At 39.2% G+C, this 24840-nt stretch overlaps 1 protein-coding gene across 6 annotated transcripts in view; it reads right to left on the bottom strand.

Annotated features, from left to right (window-relative positions):
- Positions 1-24840, bottom strand: part of prkcaa (protein kinase C, alpha, a) — a 286081-nt gene that overhangs the window by 21501 nt on the left and 239740 nt on the right. For all 6 annotated transcript variants that reach the window (XM_084710879.1, XM_084710895.1, XM_084710887.1 and 3 more), the window contains 3 exons: positions 18149-18229; positions 14171-14278; positions 2256-2396 (listed from right to left, as the gene is read on the bottom strand). In XM_084710879.1, coding sequence (XP_084567005.1) covers positions 2256-2396; positions 14171-14278; positions 18149-18229 — 330 coding nt within the window. The remainder of the gene's footprint in view (positions 1-2255; positions 2397-14170; positions 14279-18148; positions 18230-24840) is intronic.

Raw genomic sequence — 24840 nt, 5'->3', positions numbered from 1 at the left:
TTACAACTTATAAACAGACACTAACTTATTCAGCGAATGTTAGGCATTAATTTTTAACTCTAATTAACTTAATACAGGCAAACACAAACAGATATTCCGGCCCTGAAGGGAAATTTCAAAGGAAAACATGCTGGCTGTTGCACTGTTGACGGAAAAGCCTGTATTTCAATTTAGCATGTTTCCTTAATACCTTTAAGGTATGGACTGAAATAATCCAATATCAAAACTTCTCCAGTCAAATGATACCTGCCATCTTTCATTTTTGTACACAGATCTGGAAAAATAGACTATTTATATAGTTTTGCTCACAGCCAATCACCACAAGTGTTCTTCGATTTAATGCAACATATGATTGGCTCACTATCACAGCTACAGCTAACAGCTACCTGCTCCATGCAGTCTGTGCTGGTGAAGTCAAGTTGACAGAGTTAGCAGTTAGCACGCTGAGACGCCACCATATTGTAATTTTTTAAACAATACCCTGTCCTAAACGACATATCTTGGTCATTTCATTATTTAGTCCAGTAAATAAATTACATATTTCTCCTTTAATCAAGAAAAATAATTTCAACCAAAAATAAAAAAAAAAACAATGAAGAATTACTGTACTTCAAGACAGTGACTAAAGAAGTTTTGACTGATAACCTTCCTTGACAAATCTGACTGAAAGTGGAGGAACACTTTGGTAAACAAACAGCCAAGAACAAATACCGCCCAGGGGGGTAAAGAGGGGCGTAAAACGTCTTGCCATAACAGATTTGTCTTGCAGTGATGAGCACATCTGTTCTTGTTTGTTTCGATGCTTGCAGTTCAGAAAGTCGTATCGGTGTATTTGTCTTTGTCCTGTGCATCTGTGACACACAGCATGGTGCTATGAAGTCGATTTTACATGGATTACTCATTATCACATTAATAAAAAATAAAAGTAGAATATCTGTAGATATACAAGAAGCCTGTTAGGAGAAGGATTTAACATTGTGTTGAATTTGTGGGAAGATTGTTCATTATGTTCTTAACGGTACAAAATGAAGATGTTGGATGGCACAAAACGAGAACATGGTTCATTCTTGAGGTACAAGCAAAGCTGTCAGAGTTTCTAGAAGTGTCAGATGAGCTGAAGGGAAAAAAAACTTCAGTGAAGCCATAGAGAAAACAAGTACACCTGGACCAATGGCAACAAGAGGAAGGAAAGACAAAGGGTGCTAAATTTTGTACATCAAGGTGCATGGTGCAAAGTGCAGTCAAGAGTGCTGTGCAGAGCAGGGGCTCTCAACCTTTTGTAACTTAAGGGTCACTTCTGATTGTTTCAAATATTTTGAGGACCACCTGAATGAGAAAAAAACCCCAACGTGACCCAAAATAAAAGGGGGGGGGGGGTTCCATTGTCTCTGCAGCCCACTAGATGGTGCTCTCAGGCCCACCAGTGGACCCCGGCCCAGTGGTTGAGAATGACCAGTGTTGAACCAGTGGCGGTACACTTTAGCCAATTGTTTGGCTAACGACATTGCTGGATTGCAACCAGTCAATGAAGTACAAGTTTTAAACTAACATTTTAAACTAAAATCGTCAAAAGAAAATGTACATTGGTTTGCCTCATCATCGACTATTGTTATGCAAATATTAGGATTTGGGTCGATCTAGATAAACACTTGGTGGTGCTAATTCTCCAGTCTGCAGAAGCAAAATGGAAACGTGACCAAAATATGAGGTTTACGTTTGTTTCACATATTCATTTGAGGAAGCTTAATGGATGTTTCTTTCACATGCTTCACGTAAGTCATGATTCGATACACCAAATGTTGTATCTCAGCCAAGCACAAAAACTTGTGTTATTTCGACTTTGATTTTTCAAATTTGCTGCATTTCAATTCCAGTTTTTAAATACACACATACACGAACTGCCACTTTCCTACAGCTGTGATGCATGTCAAGACACCAAAATACTGAAAGAAAGCTGTAGGTGGGAAAAAGAGTGACTGCATGTCAGGCAAATGCCTCTTTGCACTATGCACCCATGTGAAAACAGAAGTCAAGATAGCAATATTTCCTCAGTGACAACAACAGACAAGTGTAATGGCAAATGAGGCCTTATTTTTAATGAATGTTAAACTTTCGTGAGAGAGGCTACCAATCATCCTGGCCTTGGTTTCAGTAAATATATCAAGCCGTATCACATTTAATTAGACTACGAGGTATAAATTGAATCCTAAGCAAGTTTGCCGGCTCCTGTAGAAGTGTATTTGAACAGCACTTACCACTTTGGGCTTGAAGGGCGGCTGTATCTCCCTGTTCTCCAGGCGTTCCCAGTCGATGCGTCTGAAGAAGGCGTGTTCTCGGATGTCCCTCTCTCCCTCAGGGCCGCAGCCCAGACGCTTAGATGGGTGCTTGGTCATCAGCTGCTCACAGAAAGAAACAAAAAGGAGGACATGGAGTCAGAACACCGAGACTATAAACTGTCATCAGGATTACAGAGATGACTCCTCTTATATACAGATCATATGGAATTTACTTAATATTATAGAACTTACAGAGAAACAGAGTGTGGAATGCACAATGTCTTTTATTGATTTCCACATTTCTTTTCTTTATATAATTTCTAAAGTAACCAGGAACGACTTTCATTGCGAGTGCATCAGGTTTTCTCCCACTCTGTTGTTCTTTTGCTGATGTGTTTTGTGATGTGATTCCACCTCTTTTCCAGGTCAGTAAATGACAGCTTAACAGATGGGTCTGAAAAAGAGTGATATAATTGTGTTTTTTTTTTTTTTGCCTCTCCCGCTTGTTCAGCCTTTAGAGAACTGCTGCCACTTCCAATCACACCGCAGACAACATGAGGACACAGTCTGCACTTTGGTCAAAAGCAAACCAAAAAAAAAAAAAAAAAAAGAAGAAACCCACAGGAAACATAACCAACCATAAAATCTGTCCTTGTTAAAGGAGCAATGTGTAGCAACTGCATGTAGAAAAATAAGTACAGCAGTCTAAATAGTGAGTTGGAGACATTGACTGTATATCAAATAGGTTGAAAGTTGTTTCCTCCTGCCTCCTCCTCCACAGACTTGGGGAAGCTCAGGCAGACTGCAGGAACACTGCAGGAGTGCAAGACACAACATCGTAAATAGACAATAACAAGCAACTGACAACTGTCTGTCAATGTAACGTTAAGCTCATTAGCCTGAAAATAAAAGCCCACTGCTCTGAAAATACACACTCTGGACTTTGAATCGAGTGACTGCCTGTCTCACTGCCTGCCAAACTCTGTTAACATTTTACTTAATTTAACAGTTATAAACATTTACACCATCAACAAGATTATTAATGACTTCTTTCGCCTCATAAACAGACACTCACTCATTCGGTGAACCTTCGGCACGAATTTGAATTCTAATTAACATGAAACAGGCATACAAAGAGTTATTCTAGCCTGGAATAGAAATCTCAAAGGTGGACACGGTGGCTGGAGTGTGAGTAGCGAGTATTTCCACTTAACATGTTTACTTGATCTCTGATGACATCTGATGGTCTTTTATGATTTACTACAGTAAATATATTATAGATTTCTCCTTTAAGCTACATAGGGGCCCACTGGTATTATTTAAACATAACTGTCCAAATAATATGTCTGAAATGACAAGTAATCTAAATGTTTGCTTGTCCAGCTCATATATTGTTGCTGATTGCATAAACAGAACATGAGTTGGTCTGGACGAGGAAACAAATGAGTCTGTTTGCAATTTTATATTCATTAAAGCAATTCCTATCCATAATTGAACATAATTGCTGATGGGCTGCTTGTTTTTCTGAGTGCGTATATGGATTCTCACCAGTCATATTATTTACATAAATATTTTGCATTGCCACTCCTGCCTCAGGGCAGTGATTTGCCCTGATTGAACTGCTAAGGAAGGAAAAAAGCTGTTTTTTTTAAAGATGGACACACAGCCTGATGGCTGTCAGGATTGACAGTGCAAGGACAAAATGACTTATTCATGCACCGGATTGTGAAATGGAAATGGTGTTTTGTTTGACTGAGGTAGTTTAAATGCTTAAACAGGCAGGCTTCTTGGCTCTGGCATTGTGTGCAATGCATGTTGTTTGAGTGGTACGCCCACAGTGCGAGAGCATACATGCATACAGACACACACAAGCACACAAGACTGCAGCATCTCTGGTTAAATCCCTAATCTGTGATGCACACCTTCACATGCAGCTCAGTCACCTTGGCAGCTCTCCTGAATTATATGACAAGTTTAGCGATCACTCTTTGTGTGGGAAGAATCTGTAACTAATGTTAAGCTATCTTATTACAGCCTCTGACCGAAAGCAGACACAAACACTTGTGTAGGATTTAGTAGAATCTAGCAGTGCTGTTATGTTATGTTTATGTTATTTACACATATAGAACATTTAAAAAGACACAGTATATCCTATTACAAAGGAATGTGAAAGAGAGTCACCTAAAAACCCTCCCAGGGCATGCAAAGTGGCACTCTCCAGACAACATATCACAGATTATAATTACAGTATTGGATTATACATAGTTTCTATGTATCAATAAAATTAAACAGTAACACCTACAGATTTCTCACCCTCCCCTTCAAAACATGTAGGAGAATCTACAGTGGCCATGAAACTCATGAAAATGCAAAAGACTGTATCTAGAGCCAGTATTTGGTTTGTCCGTCCTGGGCTACTGTAGAAACATGGTTGTGCAACATGGCAGACTGCATAAAAGAGATATAAAAGGCTCATTCTAAGGTAATAAACACAACTGGTGGACAGAGTACTGAAAAACTGCACTCAAGAAGAAGTACTGTTACATTCCTGAAATGTTACTCAATTACAAGTAAAACTATTGGTGTTAAATAAAATAAATACTTGCAGTTGCTTTCAGCCACTGATGTTTAATGCACTAAACATTAATACATATCTGAAAAGTGAGGCCAATGCAGAAATGGCTTAAATCTGGATCTCTTCTAATAGCCACCAGGAGGTGACTCCATTGGCTGCAAAAAAAGGTCTGTTTGTATTGAATATAATACAAAAATGACTCTACTTCTCACATGATTTATGATCTCAGTAAACAATTTGCTCACAAGTTTAAGGTCTCAGTTGCTAGTTTCAAGTCTTCTTCAATACAGCACGATTTTAAATTATGGCCCCATTTGGAGTAAAATAGACCATAAAGCAGGATATTCTTTAGGGTGGGGCTATGATGTGATTGGCAGGTTATTCTCAGTGAGTGTCAAGATTCTGTTATTACACTGCTTATTTCTCACTTAAATGTTTTTAATCATTTAGAGACTGTTCAGTTGTAATATAAGAAAGATTGCCACCAGGCGGCTGGGTTATATCTAGAAGAGAACCCAGGATTTGCAGAACTCTTGCGAGATTTGTACGTACTGTTTCTTTGTAATGCATGTTATACAAACTTGTTTTATAATGTAACAATGTTGTGGTTAAGATCTGGGTGGACTTAGGGGAAAAAAATACCGGTTACGATTAGGGAAATATGATGGTTTGGGTTAAATAATTCACTCATTCAAGTGTTAGGGAATTTTCCAAATTGACACTGGATCACTGGGAGGCCTTTACTAACTCTTAACAGACACATTGCCTCTCTTCTAGACAGTAGATGCAGCTGTATGTTCCTTTTGGGGGAAACAAGGTAGTCCCTGTGTCCTGTCTGTCCTGTGTTCCTTGTCTCTCTCAATGAAGCAGACGTAACTGCAATCAGGGATCAGATATCACTGACCCTGAAGAATGTGAGGAGAGGGTGCTGAACTGTTGCCTCAGACCTTGTATATTCATACTTCCCTTATTTTGGATTTGCAGACCAATCGACTAATTCTATATGCTGTGGATGTGCTGGGTCTGACAAGATTTGGGCACAGATTGTTTATGGCATTATCTGTGAAGGCTTACAGCCAAGATCTTGTGCTGGTCTGGGGTTCCCCTCTAGACAGGGCCAGGCAGCCAACTTTGTGTTTCCAACAGAGCCTCCTAAAGCTCAGATCAAACTGTAAAACCAGGCAGTGTTGATCCAATATGGATCAATATCATGTTGCCCATTTCTGCTTAAAATGTTTTCAGAAACATTTTTTTAGTGACTGTTTAGATGTAATATGAGAAGGATCGCAACCAGGCAGGCCGTCATTATTTCCTGCTGGACAGATGAACCAGACTAAGCACCACCCAAGTTGCAATACATCACCCACCAGCTCCCCACTCTTATCGGTACAGCCATGCTCTGGTTGCAAACTCTAGGCATCAAAATGGTAGCCCACAAACCAATGGGTGACGGCTCTGTCCACTAATATACTGTTCTACAAATCTTCACATTTTTATGTTGATACCTTGAGTCTACATTTGAGCAACACTCCATAGCCCTATCCCATCATTTCATACTTGCTTTTTGTTTTCTCAACAACTTTGAACTGGGCTTCTCTTAAGAACTGACTGGCAGCTGAGGAGCTTGTTTTTTACCTTTCAAAATGCCCTTATTTTCGAGTGACTTTGTCTAATGCACAAGAAAAAAGGAGGGACAAGAATCACATAAAATTCAAGCTGTCAATCATTCCTGCTGCCTATCATACTCTGTCTCTCTCAGTTCTGCTGTACTGATACAACAGCATAAAAATTTTATGCACTATTACACTGTACAATAAAGATGTTTCTTCTATTGTGTAAATTCCATGTATGCAAACATGCTGTAATGAATGAATGAAATTTAAATAAACTTAATTATACTATTTGTTATACTGACTACTACTACTACTACTACTACTACTACTACTACTTATATTAACAGATCAGTCAGCCCAGCTGGTTGCAAGAACTTCTGTTGGTATACAGAATGGGTGTACAGATGTTGGTGCAGCTGTTCTGTTCATTGTATTGTCTCTTTATAAGCAGCCCCAGACTTCACAGCCATTACAACACTGCAGATTTCATGGCTAAATTGTTATCATTTGTTTTTTTTTACTTTTTCTTCTAGACACAAATATTAGACTTTTCATGACACCAGAATGTTAAAGTTCAGCACAATACTAGAATTAAAAAACAAGACTCTGTGCCTCTTTTTATACTATGGCAAAAATAAAAAAAGGTCCTTGACACATGTAATAGGATAATTTTTCCCTTTAAAGAAAAGCAACAACTTTTACACACTGCTGGTACAGAAAAAGTCACCGAACACCTTCTAGTTTTGCGAGGAAAATAAAGACTCAACTGAACTGAGGTCTTAACTGAGCACTTAGATCTTGTTTTCATTGCATCTGTACTTTTGATACTACAGTCAACTTTTCAACACTTTAAGTCGAGTAAAATTTTGACAGAGCAACTTTCACTTGTAGTTGAGTAATATTTGCCCAGGAGAATCTACACTTTGACTCAAGTACTGCGGTTGAGTACTTTGTCCATCATTGATTGTTTTAAACAAACAGTATTTAACGAGTATTGCAGTATTGATACTTTTGACAACCTTACAACACACTCTAGCTTAACAGACTCTTGCTGAGGACAGTCTGACAGCCACGTGGGTGAAAGTGTGCTGGATAGAACACAATACACAGTATAACTGTACAAATAAATCAAGATTTGTGTTTTGACAGAACATAAATCTGAAGCGAAACTGAACATTTGTGCCATTGTCACAGACAAATTAACTGTAAAAGGAGAATATAATATGACTGCATAGCCAGACTGATTTTGTATTTTTTAACTTTTTGGAGAAAAATATCATTTAAGAGATAAAACATTAACGGAGCAATAGGTAACTATTGCACATGCAAAAATGTGTACAGCAGTCCAAATAGTGAGTTGTAGCCACACTGTATATTAAATACGTTGTAATCCTGTTTAATATATGATCTATGGTTGAATGGAGTGGTTGCAGGATGTGCACAACCTCATAATAACAATAATGATGACTCCTACACTGTAAGTTGCTCAGCTGTACTTTAAGTCTGTCAACATAAACTTAAGCCTGTTATTCTGAAAACAAAAGCCCATTGATATTTTGCTCAATTTAACAGTTAAAAAACATCTAAACCTTTAACAAGATTATTAATGATTTCCTGCAAGTCATAAGCAGAAACATACTAATTTGGTCAATATTCAGAATTTATTTGAGCTCTGATTAATGTGAAACAGACATACAAAACAGTTATTCTGGTCCGGAATGCAAAGTTCAAAAGGGGGCCACTGTCGCTGTAGCATTCATGTCAAGTGAAGCGAATATTTCAACTTAATATTTCCTTGATAGCTGATGACACATCAGGGTCATTTTATGTTTTATGTTTTTGCCTTTAAATGGCATGCCAATATTGCAAACTTTTGCCAGTGTTGAATTTCTACTTCTTTCAGGCCAGCTCTCCTGCAGCATGTTGCTTTGACACGCAGGCCGTGGGGCTGGGCCACATCTGAACTTGCTGAGTGCATCCAGCTGGCAGAGTACATCAGACAGCTGTTGATGAGGAAGGAAAAGTCATTTGCAGCTCTCTGTCTGTTCACAGGATTGTCACTGACGGTGAGAACGCTTCCTGCTGCAAACACACGGCTGTCACCATTAAAATGACACACCTCACACATTGAAATGTCCTTGACACTGACTGACTGACTGCAGGCCTGCCACCGCGTCAATCACACACTCAAGCTTTTTCTTTTTGGGAAACTTGAGCTTGCTTGAATTACTTTAGATAAGTGTGGCGGATAATCCTGGACAAAAGAAAGTGTTGATGCGTCATGTGGAACATCTGATCGTTTTGTCGGCAAACTGTTAGCACTCAAGTCTCAGTGGCTCCACCACGTCACGAACTGTCAGCAAACGGTTTAGCTGCAAAGTCTACGTAACTCTGAAGTTTCCCTGCTGTTTCTGCTGAGAACATCAAATCATTGGATTTGAAGTGGCGGGAGGGAGGGAGGGGGGCGAGAGTAAGTGAGAATCAGGGAGGCGGAGAGAAAAAAAAGAGATGAGAGTGATGAAGTAAAACAAAAAGCAGATGGGGCCTCAAGTCAGCGGGGAGACTGGCCAGGTAAAACACAGATTCACTACATCAAAGCTTTCAAACAACACACACCATCATTATCCTTTAAGGCCAGATGAAATGGAAAATGCCTTTTTAACCCTTTTTGAGCACACCCCGATCATGCTGGGCACCTATTTACCAAAGTTCAAAAAAGTTTCTTTGTATACATCAAAATCCAATCACGTTTTCTTCATGTAAAATAAAATATGACGCATGCTTAAGTTGGCTTGAACTAGAACCTGACCGATTTGTTGGTCCGCCGATATTGTCGGTCTGATATCGGCCTATCACAGCTATATCAGCTTGTATCAGTACTGTCGTATATTCGTATCAAGGTTTGTAGTAGGTAACTGGACTTGATAGAGTTCTTGAAGACGTTTCGCCTCTCATCCAAGAGGCTTCTTCAGTTCTGAAGAAGAAGCTGAAACTGAAGAAACTGTAGAGACTGTCACTTTTGAATCAGTACTTCTACTTTTTTATGCGAGCAAGTATCTATACTTGTATTTGAGGAAATAATGTGTGTACTTTTGCCACCTCTGTCTTCCAGTGATCATAATGATTTATAACAAGACTCAAATGGATGACCTTTAGCTAACATCTCATTACTTAGATGAATGTGTATCAGTATCAGTGACCTATTTAAAATGTAACTGACTGTACAGTATACAGTACATAGGCATACTCAGAATAATTATCTGTATGGACAGTTGCACAATAAAACTCAACCAGTAAACTTAGCTGATACACAACAGACACACTGTATAGTTTGTCCTTTTCACTGAGTCACTCTTCATCCTCCTCTACTATTATCCATTACTGTATCAGTTTTCTGTCAAAATCTCTCCCTCCCCTGCTCCCTGCCTATTGTACCCTCTTATTCTCCTCCTCTTTCTTTATCTCCCTCTAACCACTCTTTCTCTTCCTTTTTTCTTCCCTCTCATCTCTCCCTTTCTCTCCCTTTTGTGGGTCAGGCTGCTGGCAAGCACTATGTATCCATTAAGAGGAAGTGCTGCAGCCATGCCAAACACGGGTTGAGACAGGGACTTGGGCCGAGACCAGGACACGCACACACACACACACACACACACACACACACACACACAAACACAGCTGAGAAAATGTAGGAGGAGGAAAATGATGGGAAAGAGAAAGAGGGGGACAAAGAGAAACAAGTGGAGTTGAGGAAGGGACAAGGAGACAAGACGTGTTATTGCACAGCTCATTGAGTTTGCACTGCCTCCGGACAAAAATAAAACTGCCATTTTCACTACTAAATTTCTTGTATGCACTGATGTACAAAAATGTGTGGTTCTCTGTAACCCCTGTGAATACTTCTGGACACTTAAAGGGGTAGTTTGGGTTATCTGAAGTGGGGTTATATGAGGTACTTGTAGATAGTCAGTGTATCAGCTACAGGAAATGCAAGTCAGACGCCCCCGGTTTGAGAAGCAGAGAGGAGTGCAAGCAGAGACGCTGGTGCTGCTGTAGGCAGGGTCTGGAACAAAAAGGTAGTTTTACCATTTAAAAGAAAGTCCACCTATAAAAAATCAATCTGAGTTTAAGTGTATGCTATATTTAGAACATTTTCACCACTTTACTTTGCTGTCAAACAGCCTTTTCTGATGGGAAACCGCTGTAATAGATGCAAAATATCACTGTCTCCACACCAACCAAACTCCATAGACGAAGCCAGTAATTTTCAGATCCTAGCTATCCTTTTAAAACGTCAAATTGACACAATAACAAACAAAGTTGTGTGCTCTGAGAGCTTAAGTAAGTGATTTCACCTACATAGGATGGAACACTATTTGGCTTCTTGCAAGAAAACGCTGTTTGACAGCAAAGTAAAGTGGTGAAACTGTTCTAAACGTAGTGTATAGTTAAACTGATACTGATCATTTTTTTAGGTAGAGCTTTTTTAAGTTGCTAAAATACTCTACTATGGTCCTGCCTGCTCTCTGCCCCTAACTGGGGGTGAGCTGACCGCAATCCACTATAGTTAATACGCTGACTATCAATAAGCACCTCATACAACCCTACATCAAATTATCTGAACTATCCCTTGAAGCAAAAAAAACCAAAAACGTTTTCATATACAAGCTTCTCGTTGCATTGAAAGCAGTGCTGCCAGAACCTGAACCTGAGCCTCTGCTGTTACCAACATGAACCACGTGAGGAATGTGTCTAAAGTAATCCTTTTATTGATCTAATAGTCCTCAGGTGAACCTCATGCGATCCGTGACTGTGACAGCTGCCAGAATTCATCCATATTTAATGCACATCAGCTCCTGTGAGCACGAACATGCATTGACATACTGATACTTCTTTCTGCCTTCTGAGGAGCACATACAGAGTGCTTATGAAAGTCATACAAACGGAGGTTAAAGAGCAATTAAGTGAGTGTATGCACAATTCCTATATGTTATTTTTGACTTGTCTACTCTGTGACAGTATTTGCCTGCTGACTTGCACTGACCCACTGTACTGTTCAGTTTCCTCTGCCTCTGGACATCCAGCAGCCATATAGATGACTATTCTGTTACTAAACAGTATGACTTTTTTGTGGGCAGAGATTAAAGTGGAGGTAAAATAATTCCCTAAACACTTTAACTAACACTAGCTATTTTAACAGCACGTGTAACAATATGAGATTCCAGACTCAGATGGTAATAATTACCCTTAATGTAGTTTGGATGTAGTTGAACTACTTTTTGAAAGTAGTTTTAGTTTAACAGGCTAATTTTTTTAGAGTAATTAGGATGTAGTTTAACTACTTTTCACTGTAAAGTAGCTAGTAGTTTGGTAAAGTACAGTTTTCAAGTAGTTTCTTTGTGAAAGGCGTACACAGGCTCTTTAGGTATTCCACTGTGGCTGATTAACAATTCAGAGGGTCTATTGGCACCCTGGTGTAAATAGGCACACAGCAGCTATTTGACTATTCACACCAGACCCCTTATTTTAGCTGCAAAGAGCAACAAAATCACCATTGTCAAGAGGTTTCAGTGGATGAATGGTTTAAGCACAAGCCATGTCTCTCCTGTGAGTGACTGGTGTTGGATCCCACCATTGAGACTAAGATTTAACTCTGTCATGTGTGTGTAAATAGCCACATCGGTTATTTATACCACCTGCGCAAATAGCATTAGTAGCTACAGACATCTGGGTGCTTGTTTCTGCCATGCTAGGCTGTATACGCCTGGGTGTAAAGAGGTCCAGTGTATATAGCTGACTAGCTGCTGTGTGCTTATTGTACTCGCTTATTGGTGCAAATAGACACTTAGTTTTTTTGACATGTTGCCATGTATGAAAAGACTCAAAATGAACATAGTAAGCTGACCACTTAGGAATTTTCTAAACAGGATTTGTATGTGTCCCAAGCTTTTTTGATCTATGTAACTTTACTGCATGAGTGCAAAGTCTATACAACATAATTCTTAGACAACTACAAAATTACGTTTTTCTATTATGCAGCTGGAATATTAAGAGAACAAGCTTTGTATAATGACTAAAAAGCATTAGAAATAAACCTTTAACTCATGGAACTACTGTGCTTCACAGTCATGCTTGTTAGGTTTCCCTTTTGTGTTTTAATAATGTAAATGTAAAAGACACGTGGACTGAGTAGGAAGAGGAGAGAGAACTTGCAGAAGAGTTCCCAGACAGTATTTAAAAATGCCTACACTTTATTCTTACATTAATGGGGTTAGACTTCTCATATGTTACGTCTAACTCTGGAAAGCTAAGAAAAGCTTCACAGCAGTCTGTGACGCAGCCTGTCAGTTTCTCTCCCTGAAGTTGAACTAGCAGGAAGGTCTTGTAGCCCTCTGACAAGGAGTTCAATTATTTTGGCTTCAGTGAAGAGCGTGAAAAACACAGAGCTCAGAAACGCTTATTTACAGGATTTGCAGCCCAGGTGGGAAAAGCTTCTGGCAGAAACATTTCCAGTTAAATAGGACAACAGCCTGAAGATGCAGATTTTATATCAGTTTAAGTACATTTTCCTAAATGTGTGTGTAAAACTGAAAAATAAAATGAAAAGAAACAGCCCCACTTACAGCATGAATACCAAAATGATTCACTTATAATTATCTTTATTTGGTTTAAAGGGATAGTTTATATTATTAGATGTAGGGCTTTATTAAGTATTTATTGATAGTCAGTGTATTAGCTACAGTAGATACTGGCTTGAACAATTTCAGTTTAAAGCTACTACAAGGCATTTTTAACTTGTTATGAAACAGTCTCAATTTATTACTGACACCTTTATATGATCTACATAAATTAACAAGACCATTTGCGAAAAGACTGGCTATTTCTATAAAGTTATTCTTAATGGCTGCACCCGGAACAGATTCTTCTTGAAATCATATGTAGCAAGCCTGTGTTTACATTACAAGTTACAGTGAGTCATATGTTACCCAGTTAAAAAGAAGAAGGAGGAGATTTTAATTTAGATAACTTTATTTTTAACCTTATAATTTGTGGTTGCGAATATTGAAACATCGCATTTGTCCACAGATGCCTCCAAAATCAACACATGCAAAAGTTCTTTGTAGTAGCTTTAAATGTTCACTATGATTAGAATATTTTCACAGCTTTAATTTGCTATCAGACAGCCTCTTCCAATGGGAAACTGCCTTTACACAAACCAGATATCTGGTCTTTCCAAACCAACCAAACTCCATAGGGGAAATCAGTCATTTTACCTCACAGAACACAGGAGTTACTAGTCTACCGTTGCCTTGATCTGTTAGTTTGTTTGTATTATGTGAGTTTGGTGTTTTACAATGATAGTTCGGATTCACCAAAGTCACATAATGGCACGAACAAAGTAACTGATCAAAGCAGGGGTAGAATAGCAGCTTTGGTGCACTGTGAGGTAAAATTATTGATTTTCCCTATTAAGTTTTGTTGGTTTGGAAAGAAGCAAAACTTGGCTTGTATAACAGTGGATTCCTGTTGGAAAAGGCTGTCAGAGAGTAAGGTAAAGTGGTGAAAATATTCTAAACACAGTGTGGCATTCATCTCTGCTTCTCCAAACTGGGGGCATGACAACCGATCCTCATAAAACCCCACACCTGATGCAAACAGATTTATAATGGTGAAAGATTTTCCACTGATGGCAAAGAACGTCCACTTACCCCTTTGCAGATGGAGACAGCTTCTTTGGACAGGGACTTGGGGTAGGACACATTGTGCTCCATAATGGACTGGAACAGCTCATCTTCATCCTCTCCATCGAATGGAGGCTGCGGGGTGGAGGGACATGATATTAAGAGTGTTGTCTGTGTTTCATCCATTATCACATAGTGGATGAATAAATTGTTCCCTTGAGATCTTTTTAATGTTTAAAGTAAAGCGTCACCATGTAGCACCAAATGGATCCAGCAGTGCTGCATTTGTTTTTTGTCATCTGTGCCCTCTCTACATGACAGGTAAATTGACCAAATTGAGTAAAAACGGTTTTCCCTGATGAATAAAGATGAAGAGGGCAGAAAAACAGGACGTAAATTTGACTAAATAGGGTGTCAAGAGGAAGAATAGGGGAGAAAAAGGCATAAAAACAACAGAGACATGGAAATAGAGAGACAACAACAAAAGAGCAGTGCAGCATTCGTGAAAACAAGTTTCAGAGGAAGACCTTGCAGGGCAAATGGAGTGGATGACCCAGCTTTTTCCCCTCCTCTCTGGGTGGTTATCATCAGTAACCATAATGTGGGTGTTTTGACAGTCCATAAAATGAATTATTCGTCATTTCCACTCCACTGGCCCCTTCGGGTACAGATAGCCTGTCTGCGTCATGCCCCCTTTACCTGATTTCACACAAGGCAGGGAGAGACAGACAGACAGAGGAAGGAAGATATCAATAGGTAAAAACTTGTGTTAATTGTTTAACAGCAGACACTTGCTCTGAGTTCATCTGAGAATGAAAAACACACCCGTCTTCATGCTGAGCTTTGCTCTGGAGGAGACTGCTTTTGCATGTAGCTTTTGGCCTTGTGGAACAGGGATCATGTGTATCATGTGTAGGTTAATAAGTTATAAATGTCTTAATAAGTCATTTAGTGCCGGAAACATGCTTTATTAAAACCTGTGGTGACACTCTATTTTAAAGGGAGTGCATGAGACTGTTATTACACTACCATAACCATGTTAAGACACCTGTCAGAACTGTAAGGAGTCTTTATGAATGTTTTTGACTGTTGTTATGAGGTGTCATTTGGTCAATTATGTCATTTTTAAAGCAACACTGATAATGTTTGAGATATCTTTGTTAAGACAGCTTCACATGAATCAAGCCAATAATGTCTTTGTTATGACAACTTGACATTAACCAAGACAAGGATGTCTTTGTAATGACAACTTGACATTAATCAAGGCCACAATGTGTTTGTTATGACAACTTCACCTTAACCAATACAAAAGTGTCTTTGTTATGTCAACTTGACACTAACCAAGACAAAAGTGTCTTTGTTATGGCAACTTAACATCAACCAAGCCAATACTGTCTTTGTTCTGACAATTTGACATTAAATAAGACACGGCTTTGTAATGACAACTTGACATTAATCCACACAGAAATGTCTTTGTTATGACAACTTGACATATCAGACTCAAAGAAACTGTTTAGCTTTCTGTTTCACACTAACTGTCTATGTTCTCTATTGACCAAGACACATATAATTTATTCAAGACTCCTTCATGTTCATGACAGGTGTCATGACATGGTTATGACAGTGTAATGACAGTCTTATGCACACCACTTTGAATTAAGTGTTATCAAGCCTGTATGGGGTTTTTTTCTCAATGTTTGATTCAAAAGAGGACATTAAAAAAATCTCTTGAAGTTGTTTACATTGACAACACAGGGTGAGATAAGTTCTGACAACATATTAAAATGACTGTCCTGCACCTTTGACAAAGTGAAAGGCTTTTTTTCTCTGACATGTTCTGTTTCTACATGACCTTCCTCTGAAATGTGGTTTTAGGCTCTAGCTGGAAACTCTGTGTTAAGCAAAGACTGCAGATTGTCTTCATAAATAGCTAATGCTAGGCTAATCGGTGAGGAGGTCACATTGTTGCTATGTAACCACCACACAGAGCTTCTTCTTCATGCTATGCTCATTAAACAAACCTCAAAGAAACTTAGGAAAATAAGCTCTCAAAAAGGGGTTGGTGGAAGCATAAAGAAGTGATTCAAGTCCGCTCAATTTGTGCACAAACGCAGAACCTTAAAGGCATGAAAAACCTCGACTGGCAGTTATTGTTACTGGCTGCAACACAATGTCAAGCTTTGTGCTCTACTCAAGAAGGAATCCTTATGACAATACTCCTACAGAGTAGCTGCATGTCCTCCTTGTCCTGACTTGGTACATCTGAATCTGAAAGAAGCTTTGCTTTACCAGCCAACACATTATTGATTGATGTGAGGAATATTGACTCCTGTCCACTGGCAGCACACTCTGCTGTATCCAGAAATAAAAGAAAGAAACTCAAAAAGTAGGCTTCCCAGATAGGTCAGTGGTAACAGCAAAAACTCTGGTGTTTTGTTCAGTGCAGAAATATGATTAATTTATTTTGCTTAATCTGTGTACAAATGCAGGCACTAAAAAGAACACAAATAGTCTGGCGGCTTCTCTGGCTGCAGAGCAGTATGCTGGATGAGAAGACTTGCCAAGCTGAACAAGTGTTGCACAGTAAAGCTTTCTGTGTTGTTTTGCACCTATTTGGGTCCAGCTGGACAAAAAACAAATTTGTGCACATACAACAGACACTCGTTAAATCTAAAAAAGAAAATGACAGGTTGTAACTTTTTTAATTTAACACATACTCCACTGATTTAGCATTACACTGTGATAAAATTGTTGGACTCACGATATAGACACTTTAAAATGAGGTTGGTAACATTGGAGAAACCAACAAGAGTAAGTAAGAGTAAGTAAACCCCCTGAGACAACAGGGAGTAATTTCCCTGTCGACTAAATGGAAATTTTAATTTTGAGTTGACTACTTTAAAAGTAAAAAGTATGTTTAAAAAATAGTTCAAATTGAGCACAATTTATTAATTGATACTGTTAAACATGGTCCAATAAATAATGTGTATTAATTATCCTACAGAACATGACAATAACTCACTAAATGTGTCAACTTTTCAGATAGAGCAGGATCACAGCATCTGTAGGTAAACAATGCACTTCATAAAACGTAGCTGCTACACAGTGTGGCTAATGTTAGCAATGCTAGCACCAGCAGCCTGCTCTTCTTGCAGGTTAGCGTCCACATATCTGTGCTGAACACTGTCACGCATTTCTCCAGTTAAGTGGTTATATGCCAGATTATTCTGACACAGCTTACACACAACCTTATTTTCATTTTCTAGACCTAAATACTAAAAAAGTCTAGAAAAAGGGGAGAGGGGTCTCTTTCATTTCAATTTCATTTGGCCCCAATGAAATGATTGGGTGGCTTATTACAGGCACAGATACCAGATTTTTGTTCTCTTTTTTTTTTTAGGTCATTTATTAATCGCTGTCAGGACGTGAAGACAATTTTCACAAATATAACAAAAAATGCTTCTGAAATACATTCATGCATTGTTCTTCCTTGTCAAAACTTAGCAGACCTTACCCACAATGCAACTTGACTGCCACTTTTCAGGTATATTATTATGTTTTGCTAGTAGCTGTTAATTTAGCATTGAGCCACTATGTCAAGCATGGAGGAGAAGCTACAGAGGTCTGATAAGATCACTTTTTTCTAACCCCATCTGACCCTTTAATCCGACTGTAGTTCAGTTCCACAACCACTGGTCAAATGTAAGCTCAACTGACTGGATTAAAAGAGGGCAAAACGTTACACCAAATAGGATATGCCCTGTGATTGGAGGGGCAGATGGAGGTTCTGTGTGTTTCTATGTCAGTGTTTATTATTAGTGCCAGTGGGAAGGTCTTTAGGAAGCACCACCTGAGTACATTTAGGCCTCTGCAGAGTCAACTTCAACGTGGGAATAATGTGGCCGTGAGCAGTCTGTGAGCAACCTCGTGTCTGTGTAAAGCTGTCTGCATAATCTGTAGCAGGCAATTGCATAATTGTGTGTTTGTGTTGTGCGTGACACTCACCTGTCCTGCCAGCATTTCGTAGAGCAGAACTCCATATGCCCACCAGTCTACAGAGCGTCCATATGGCTGATATGCAATGATCTGTGGAGGAAGGGAGAGATAAAGGTCAGAAGTTCACCCAAACGTCCCAAACAATTTCAGTTATCCTGTTCTTGAAAACGGCACATCAAAAACTAGAGAATTATTTGGCCAACTGATTTGCCATTCTGATAATCAGATTTGGAAAACTCGACTGTCCGTTGGTAAAAAGTACGGGGAGACTGGAGATTCAGCTCAGTTTGATCTTTTCTCCATCATGATGGAGGCGTTTGAAACTCACCACATGACACTGCAGTACTTAACAGTCTACACAATTATGGTAATCACAACCTCAATTCTAAAGCAGATGGGAAATTGTGTAGAACGTAAATAAAAACAGCAATCAATGCATTCAAAATCCTTTTTGACTTATGTTCAATCAAATACAGTACAAATACAAGCATGGATGGGTTGCATCCCTCTGCTTTGTGAAAAACTGTGGGCAAATACTCACAAAAATGTTTCTCAACACAAAACTGCAGGAATTTAGCAATTTTGCCATCTGCAATCTATAATATCATTAAAAATTCAGAGATCCAGAGAAATCTCTGCACGTACGGGGCAAGGCTGAAAACCAACATTCAATCCATGTGACCTTTGACCCTTCAGGTGGCACTGCATTAAAAACTGGTCTCAGGAACACTTTGGAAAACTATTATCAGTAAACACAGTTTGTCGCTGCATCTACAAATGCAAGGTAAGATGCAAAGAGAAAGACATACATCAACATCATCCAGAAACACTTCAGACTGTTTTCAGATTGTTTTCAGAAACCATGGATGTCGTGTCCTCCAGGCTGAAGAGAAAAAGGACCATCCAGATTGTTGGCAGCCCTAATTTCAAAAGCCACCATTTGTGATGGTACAGGAATGTGTTAGTATCCATGGCATCATGGGTAACTGTCACATCTGTGAGGGCCCCATTAATGCTGAAAGGTACATTACAGGTTTTGGAACAACATATGCTGCCATGCAGATAACATTTTTGTCAGAGACGTCCCTGCTAATTTCAGCAAGACACATTCTGAAAAATGAAAATGAGAAAAATAATGAAGAAAAACATGTTTAATTAATGATTAAATGATTGTTAGCATTTTCAACTATTGCTGAAGGAAAATGCACAAAATTGCAACCCTAGTCACAACATATTCTGTATATATTTCATTACAATACAAGCTTCATCATTTATTCTATATTTTGTTACCACTGTCTGCACTGACAGCACAGTACATATCATTAGATTGCAAAGATACAGAATATTATTCCCTCACAATGCATACACGTCTTCTATGTGATGTAATTTAGTCTTATTGAATCCACACACAAAAGATCTCCCATATATCACAACCTCCATCTTGATGTTCAGATCACACATATGAAAATGAACACAAAAGCTCAATACATACAGCAGAGAGTACTTATACGTTTTCCTCTATAAATCCATGACAGGACACAGATACTCTGCGGGCCTCTTCCCAGCATGGCTGCGTATCTTTTCATGCACACTGCCGATGCTCGTCTCATTTCTATGTAAATCTAAATGACTGTGATAGTGAGGCAGTTCAGCAGTTCTGAATGATAAAATTACTCAGTGCAACATCAAACGCTGTTCACAAATTGTGCTTCCCTAAACGTCCTTGTTAAGTTGCCAACTGCTAAAGCGGGAGACATTTTTTCGTAGAGATTTTTAAGCCAACTGTGCCTCAAAATGCCACAGACACATGCATATGAAGTTTGACAGAAGCCTTGAAAATCCTGTTCTGCACATTCCAAACTCGCATCCTCGCTTTGCTCCTCATACCGTGATTTGACCCAGACAGAGAATACGTATAAAGCGGCGGTGTGACCGCAGCTGTGACCAGGCAGAGATGCTGGATGACCCCCTGAATCGCAGACATTTTAATTCACCTGCAACGATGAGTTTTGCCACAGTTCAGCGAAGGAGATAGCCCCGCTAAAAAATTCAGACAAGCAGGAGAGCATTTGGTGCGTAGGAAGGGAACAGATAAAAAAACACAGAAAAGACTCCCTGTGCATCATTTTACAAGAGATGAGCATCAGAAAAACAGTTCTCTTAGGATGATGTTTGGCGCAGCTGAGGCTGAAGAACGCAGTTCACACTTCTTCACACAAAAACAAGTCAGGAGCAAACAACAGTGAAGCCATCGTGAATCAAAGTCTTCCTGGCAAGTGTTTGCACATTTGGAAGGGCTATTTTGACATCCACATTTTGTTTTGTTCAAGTCCTTTTGTCCAAATATTCAGAAGACTGATACAACACCTCTTTTCTGAACTGGTGCTGAAAATGGTTATGTTTCATTTTTGAAGACTCTAGCAAAATGTTTATTGATCTGGGTTATATGGTTTTAAGGGATGAATTAGTCATATCCAAAGTTTAGCTGCCACTGCAAGTTTGAAAGAGATACTTTGGATTATTCAAAATGGGGTTGTATGAGGTACTTACTGATAGTTAGCATATTACCTACAGTAGATACTGGTTTACAACCCCCTCGCCCCAATACCAGTTTAGGTATATTCACTGCTTTACTGTGCCGTCTGACAGGAAACCACCAATATATAAGCCAAATATTTCTCTTTCAAAACCAATCAAACTCCACAGGCAATATCAGTAATTTTACCTGCAGAACACGAGCGTTATTGGTCTAATGCTGCCTTGATCTGTTCATTTGTTTGTGTTACTGTGGGACTGAACTAACCTTTTAAAATGCAGAACTCATACAATAACAGCAATGGATTAACCAAATAAGGCAGCAGTAGACCAGTGATTCCAGTGTTCTGCGAGGGTAAAATTACTGATTTTGCCAATGGAGTCTGAATGGTTTGGAGACACTGATGGTTTCCCATCTGAAAAGGCTGTGTGGTAGCAAAGTGGAGCTGTGAAAATATTCTAAACATGGTGTACACTAACAGTGATTGATTGTTTTTGGTAGACCTTGATTGATTCATTCATTCTTGAGATTTGGGAAAAAAACATATTTTGAGGGATTTTGACTTTGAATCTTCAATTATGTTTGTAAAAAACTAATTTTAAAGATCAAACTCTTGGCTATTAAGCCTTGTAACAGGACAACCTCCTAGTGATTCAATTTTTTGATAAATTAGACATCAACTCCGTCAAATTTTCCATCCGACAGAGTCTTAAAGAGTTGAAAAAATGATGCATTTTATTCTTTTTTTAATTTGACAAAGAGTACACAATCAGCCACAGCTTTTTTTAAAATAAATTGATGACAAACACTGCATGGTAACTATGAAAATTTAAGAAAACTCTGGGAAAGAGATCTCAAATCAAACAGAAGAAGACACATGTAAAACTATAGTAGCTGATGCAGACTGGTCAGTTAGAGATGCTCTTGGAAAATTCACACACTACAAAATCATACACAGGTATTATTATACCCCAGTTCAACTTCAAAGGATAGGAGGATAATTTCTGCTGGAGGTGTCAAACGTAACCAGGATCTTCTCTTTATTTCCTGTGGGATTGTTCACTTGTTTCTGCTTTGTGGAAGCACATAGTCAAACGTATTGGTAGGTGACTGTATAAACCACTGCCAGAACCTCCTGGCTGTGCTTATTAGGGGACGGGTCTCTTTTACCAGCAGGTATATCCAAACAAAAAATTTGGACTTGCATTAGCAGGATTTATCAGCGCTTCAAGGATTGTTCTTTGCCACTGGAAGAGTCAGACGAAGCCTGTTTTTGATGAATGGTTAAAGCTGATGATGGATATTGCCTACGAATTGCTAATAGCAAGAACCAGTCATTACTGAGGCAGGTTGTATGAGGTCTGGTCTAAGTTTTTAATGTACACAATATTCCTAATTTTTTATTCAAATGTGCTTAGCACCCTCTTTTTTCTTTTCTCTCTTTATTTATAATATTATTAGGTTTGTATTACTATCATTATCATTATTATTATAACTTAGATTGTCAGGTACCATGATTTGTTGTTTGTTGGCTTTGTTTTGCCACTTGATTTATGTTAGCACACTTACTATAGTGTGCTAAATTATGTCACATTGCATTGTTTATAAAACAGAAAAAAGAGATTTGGATCTTAGACTTAGATTTAGAAGGGCTAACAATATTATGGTTGAGACAAATACTCTCGCCTTTCTTAAACCAGTCTTTTTTTCTAAAAAAATTTCAACAATTTCATATATCCTTAAAGAACACATTTTCACCCAAAAATTGGAATTAGACCGTTTCTGTTAACAATTTTTTCTGTATTTCTGGGAGGACATGATTTGTCTCAACTCTTAAGAAAGGGTGTGTCTAAAACATGTTTTACTCTTGATCCAGTCCACAGTTGTCCATTGCTTAGCTTCCTACACTGGGACTCCTTCTGCCAGTACCTGATACAACCTCACTTCAAATAATCCAAACTATCCCTTTAAAATGAAATGTCCATTAAGGAAGGTCTATTATAAGTTGAGACAAATCCATCTGAACCTTCTGAATGTCATCACTCATATTTGTCTTCACTTTCACTGATAAATGGGAACAATTATACAGCCAAAAAGCCGATAAAGACACAAGGATTTCTGACAAAAAAATCCACCCAATATCCTAAGGAAGCCTCCCTCAACAGTGACATTTCTCTGGCGACAGAGGAATTCCCTGTGGGTTTCTCTGACATTGGCCAAGGTTAGTGTTTTCATCCGCTTTGACCCCCATTCACACCAGTCAGAAAACCCTCATGTTTACACTTCACACCCACTTACACGTCCAACCATTTCTCTGGAGTGTCTTCGGCCATGAAGCAGCAGTCGGTGCAGCCATGTGCAATTTGGGCTCACATACAGCACTCAGGCACATATGTTGAGACCATACACTCATGCACACACATACACACACAGTACAGTACAATATGGTGACCCACATAAACAAATGCAGGTGTGTGACAGCAGTTCTGTTAAAGGGTAAATTGCTCTATGACCTTTGCTGATTAACATCTGACCTCACACATGCTGCCGTGGGACTCTCCTCCAGCTCAGTAACACACACTCACACATGGCCAACATACTGTATGTGAAGAAACAAGACATACACACACACACATGAAGCGTACACACCCAATGTGTCTAGGTGTGTGAAAGCAGATCTGCTCTGTATTGCTCTGTAACCTTCACTGTGTAACACCTGACCTCTGCTTTGCCCATGGGAGCACACACACACACATACACACACACAGTCGGTCGGACAAACAGCCTCCAGCTCTGCACGCCGCTGTCATGACGCTGTCCTGAGGGCTGATGGGAGCCGGCTGGGCATGCAGTACATCCACGTGTTAACCCTCATATACAACGGCGAGCATGTGCACAGACTTGACTGCATGTACACTAACGTGTCTTTGAATGTCACTATAAGAGAGCTATACAAGCAGAGAGAGCAGTCATGTAGCATTCATATAATGTCATAGACTTAATCAGTTCTTCAATAAATTACAGTTCAACAGACAGCTAGATACAAAAAATGTCCAAAATATAGAAAAGATACACATCATCTGTCTATTTAACAGACTAGTGTGAAGGGTTTAGGAGGATCTAATGGCAGAAATGGAAAATAATATTTATCACAATGTTTTCATTAGTGCATATTCACCTGAAACTGAGAAAAGTTGTGTTTTCATTTCCTTAGAATGAACCCTATGTCTACAAAGGGCCTTCCATTTTTCTATAGCAGCCCAGGACAAACCTAACTCTGGCTCTGGATACACACTGGTCCTTTAAACTAAGTCTGTATAACCTTAAACTGCTGTCTTGCTATTTCTGTCTATCATGTAACAATGTTTACTGTGTTAAAATGTTGACTACATGACATCACTGTGGCCACAAACTATTTTATCTATTATCTTGAATGGTTGGAACAAATATCAGGGCATTTCATTCACATTCTAAGCTAAATCTACAGTAGTGCTGAGCCAGAGCTCAGGCTGTAATAAAGACAGGCGTGTCTGTAAATGTGCACTAAAGGCTTGAATTTAACTTTCCCGTCCTGGCTCAAAGCTTCTCCTTAGAGAGTTCAACTTCCCATGTTGTATTTATAAGTTCACGAGTTCCATTTGAGAGTAGCGCTCGTCTCGTCTGTTGGCCCTTTTCCATACACACAGCTGACCCGACTCGGTTTGATTCGACCCATCAGATCAGCACAGCAGGGGTTTGCATTTCCATTACAACAGGGCTACCAGCTTGAAGGTGTGTCTTTTAAGCGAAGACGAGCCTGAGAGGTCTTCAGTGCACGGCTCGGTGCAGTTCAGCACGATGGAATGCAATGGAAATGCAAATTAGCACGGTATCGTTTTGACTTGACACAGCCAAAAGCGCCAGTGGAAAAGCTCCATATGTTGAAAAGAAAACCAGATTTTGAAGATGTTATAAAGATGTTGCTGGGGGACCTGACCTATGATTCTCATTTGCAACTTTAACAAGCCACGTAGAATATCTAAGTCCAGGAAACAGGAAAGAAGAAAGTTGACAGAGGTTCCACTGTGAACCAAGCTTGGTAAACTGTTACTGGACCACAGAGCAGAAAGGGGAGGGACTCAGGTAGGGTCAGTTGGGAGTATAATTGAGGCCTGAGCCTACATGA

Source organism: Lutjanus erythropterus, chromosome 3 (genome assembly GCF_056507025.1).
Source record: "Lutjanus erythropterus isolate fLutEry1 chromosome 3, fLutEry1.hap2, whole genome shotgun sequence".
NCBI lineage: Eukaryota > Metazoa > Chordata > Actinopteri > Lutjaniformes > Lutjanidae > Lutjanus > Lutjanus erythropterus.
This window is presented reverse-complemented; position numbering and strand designations above follow the sequence as displayed.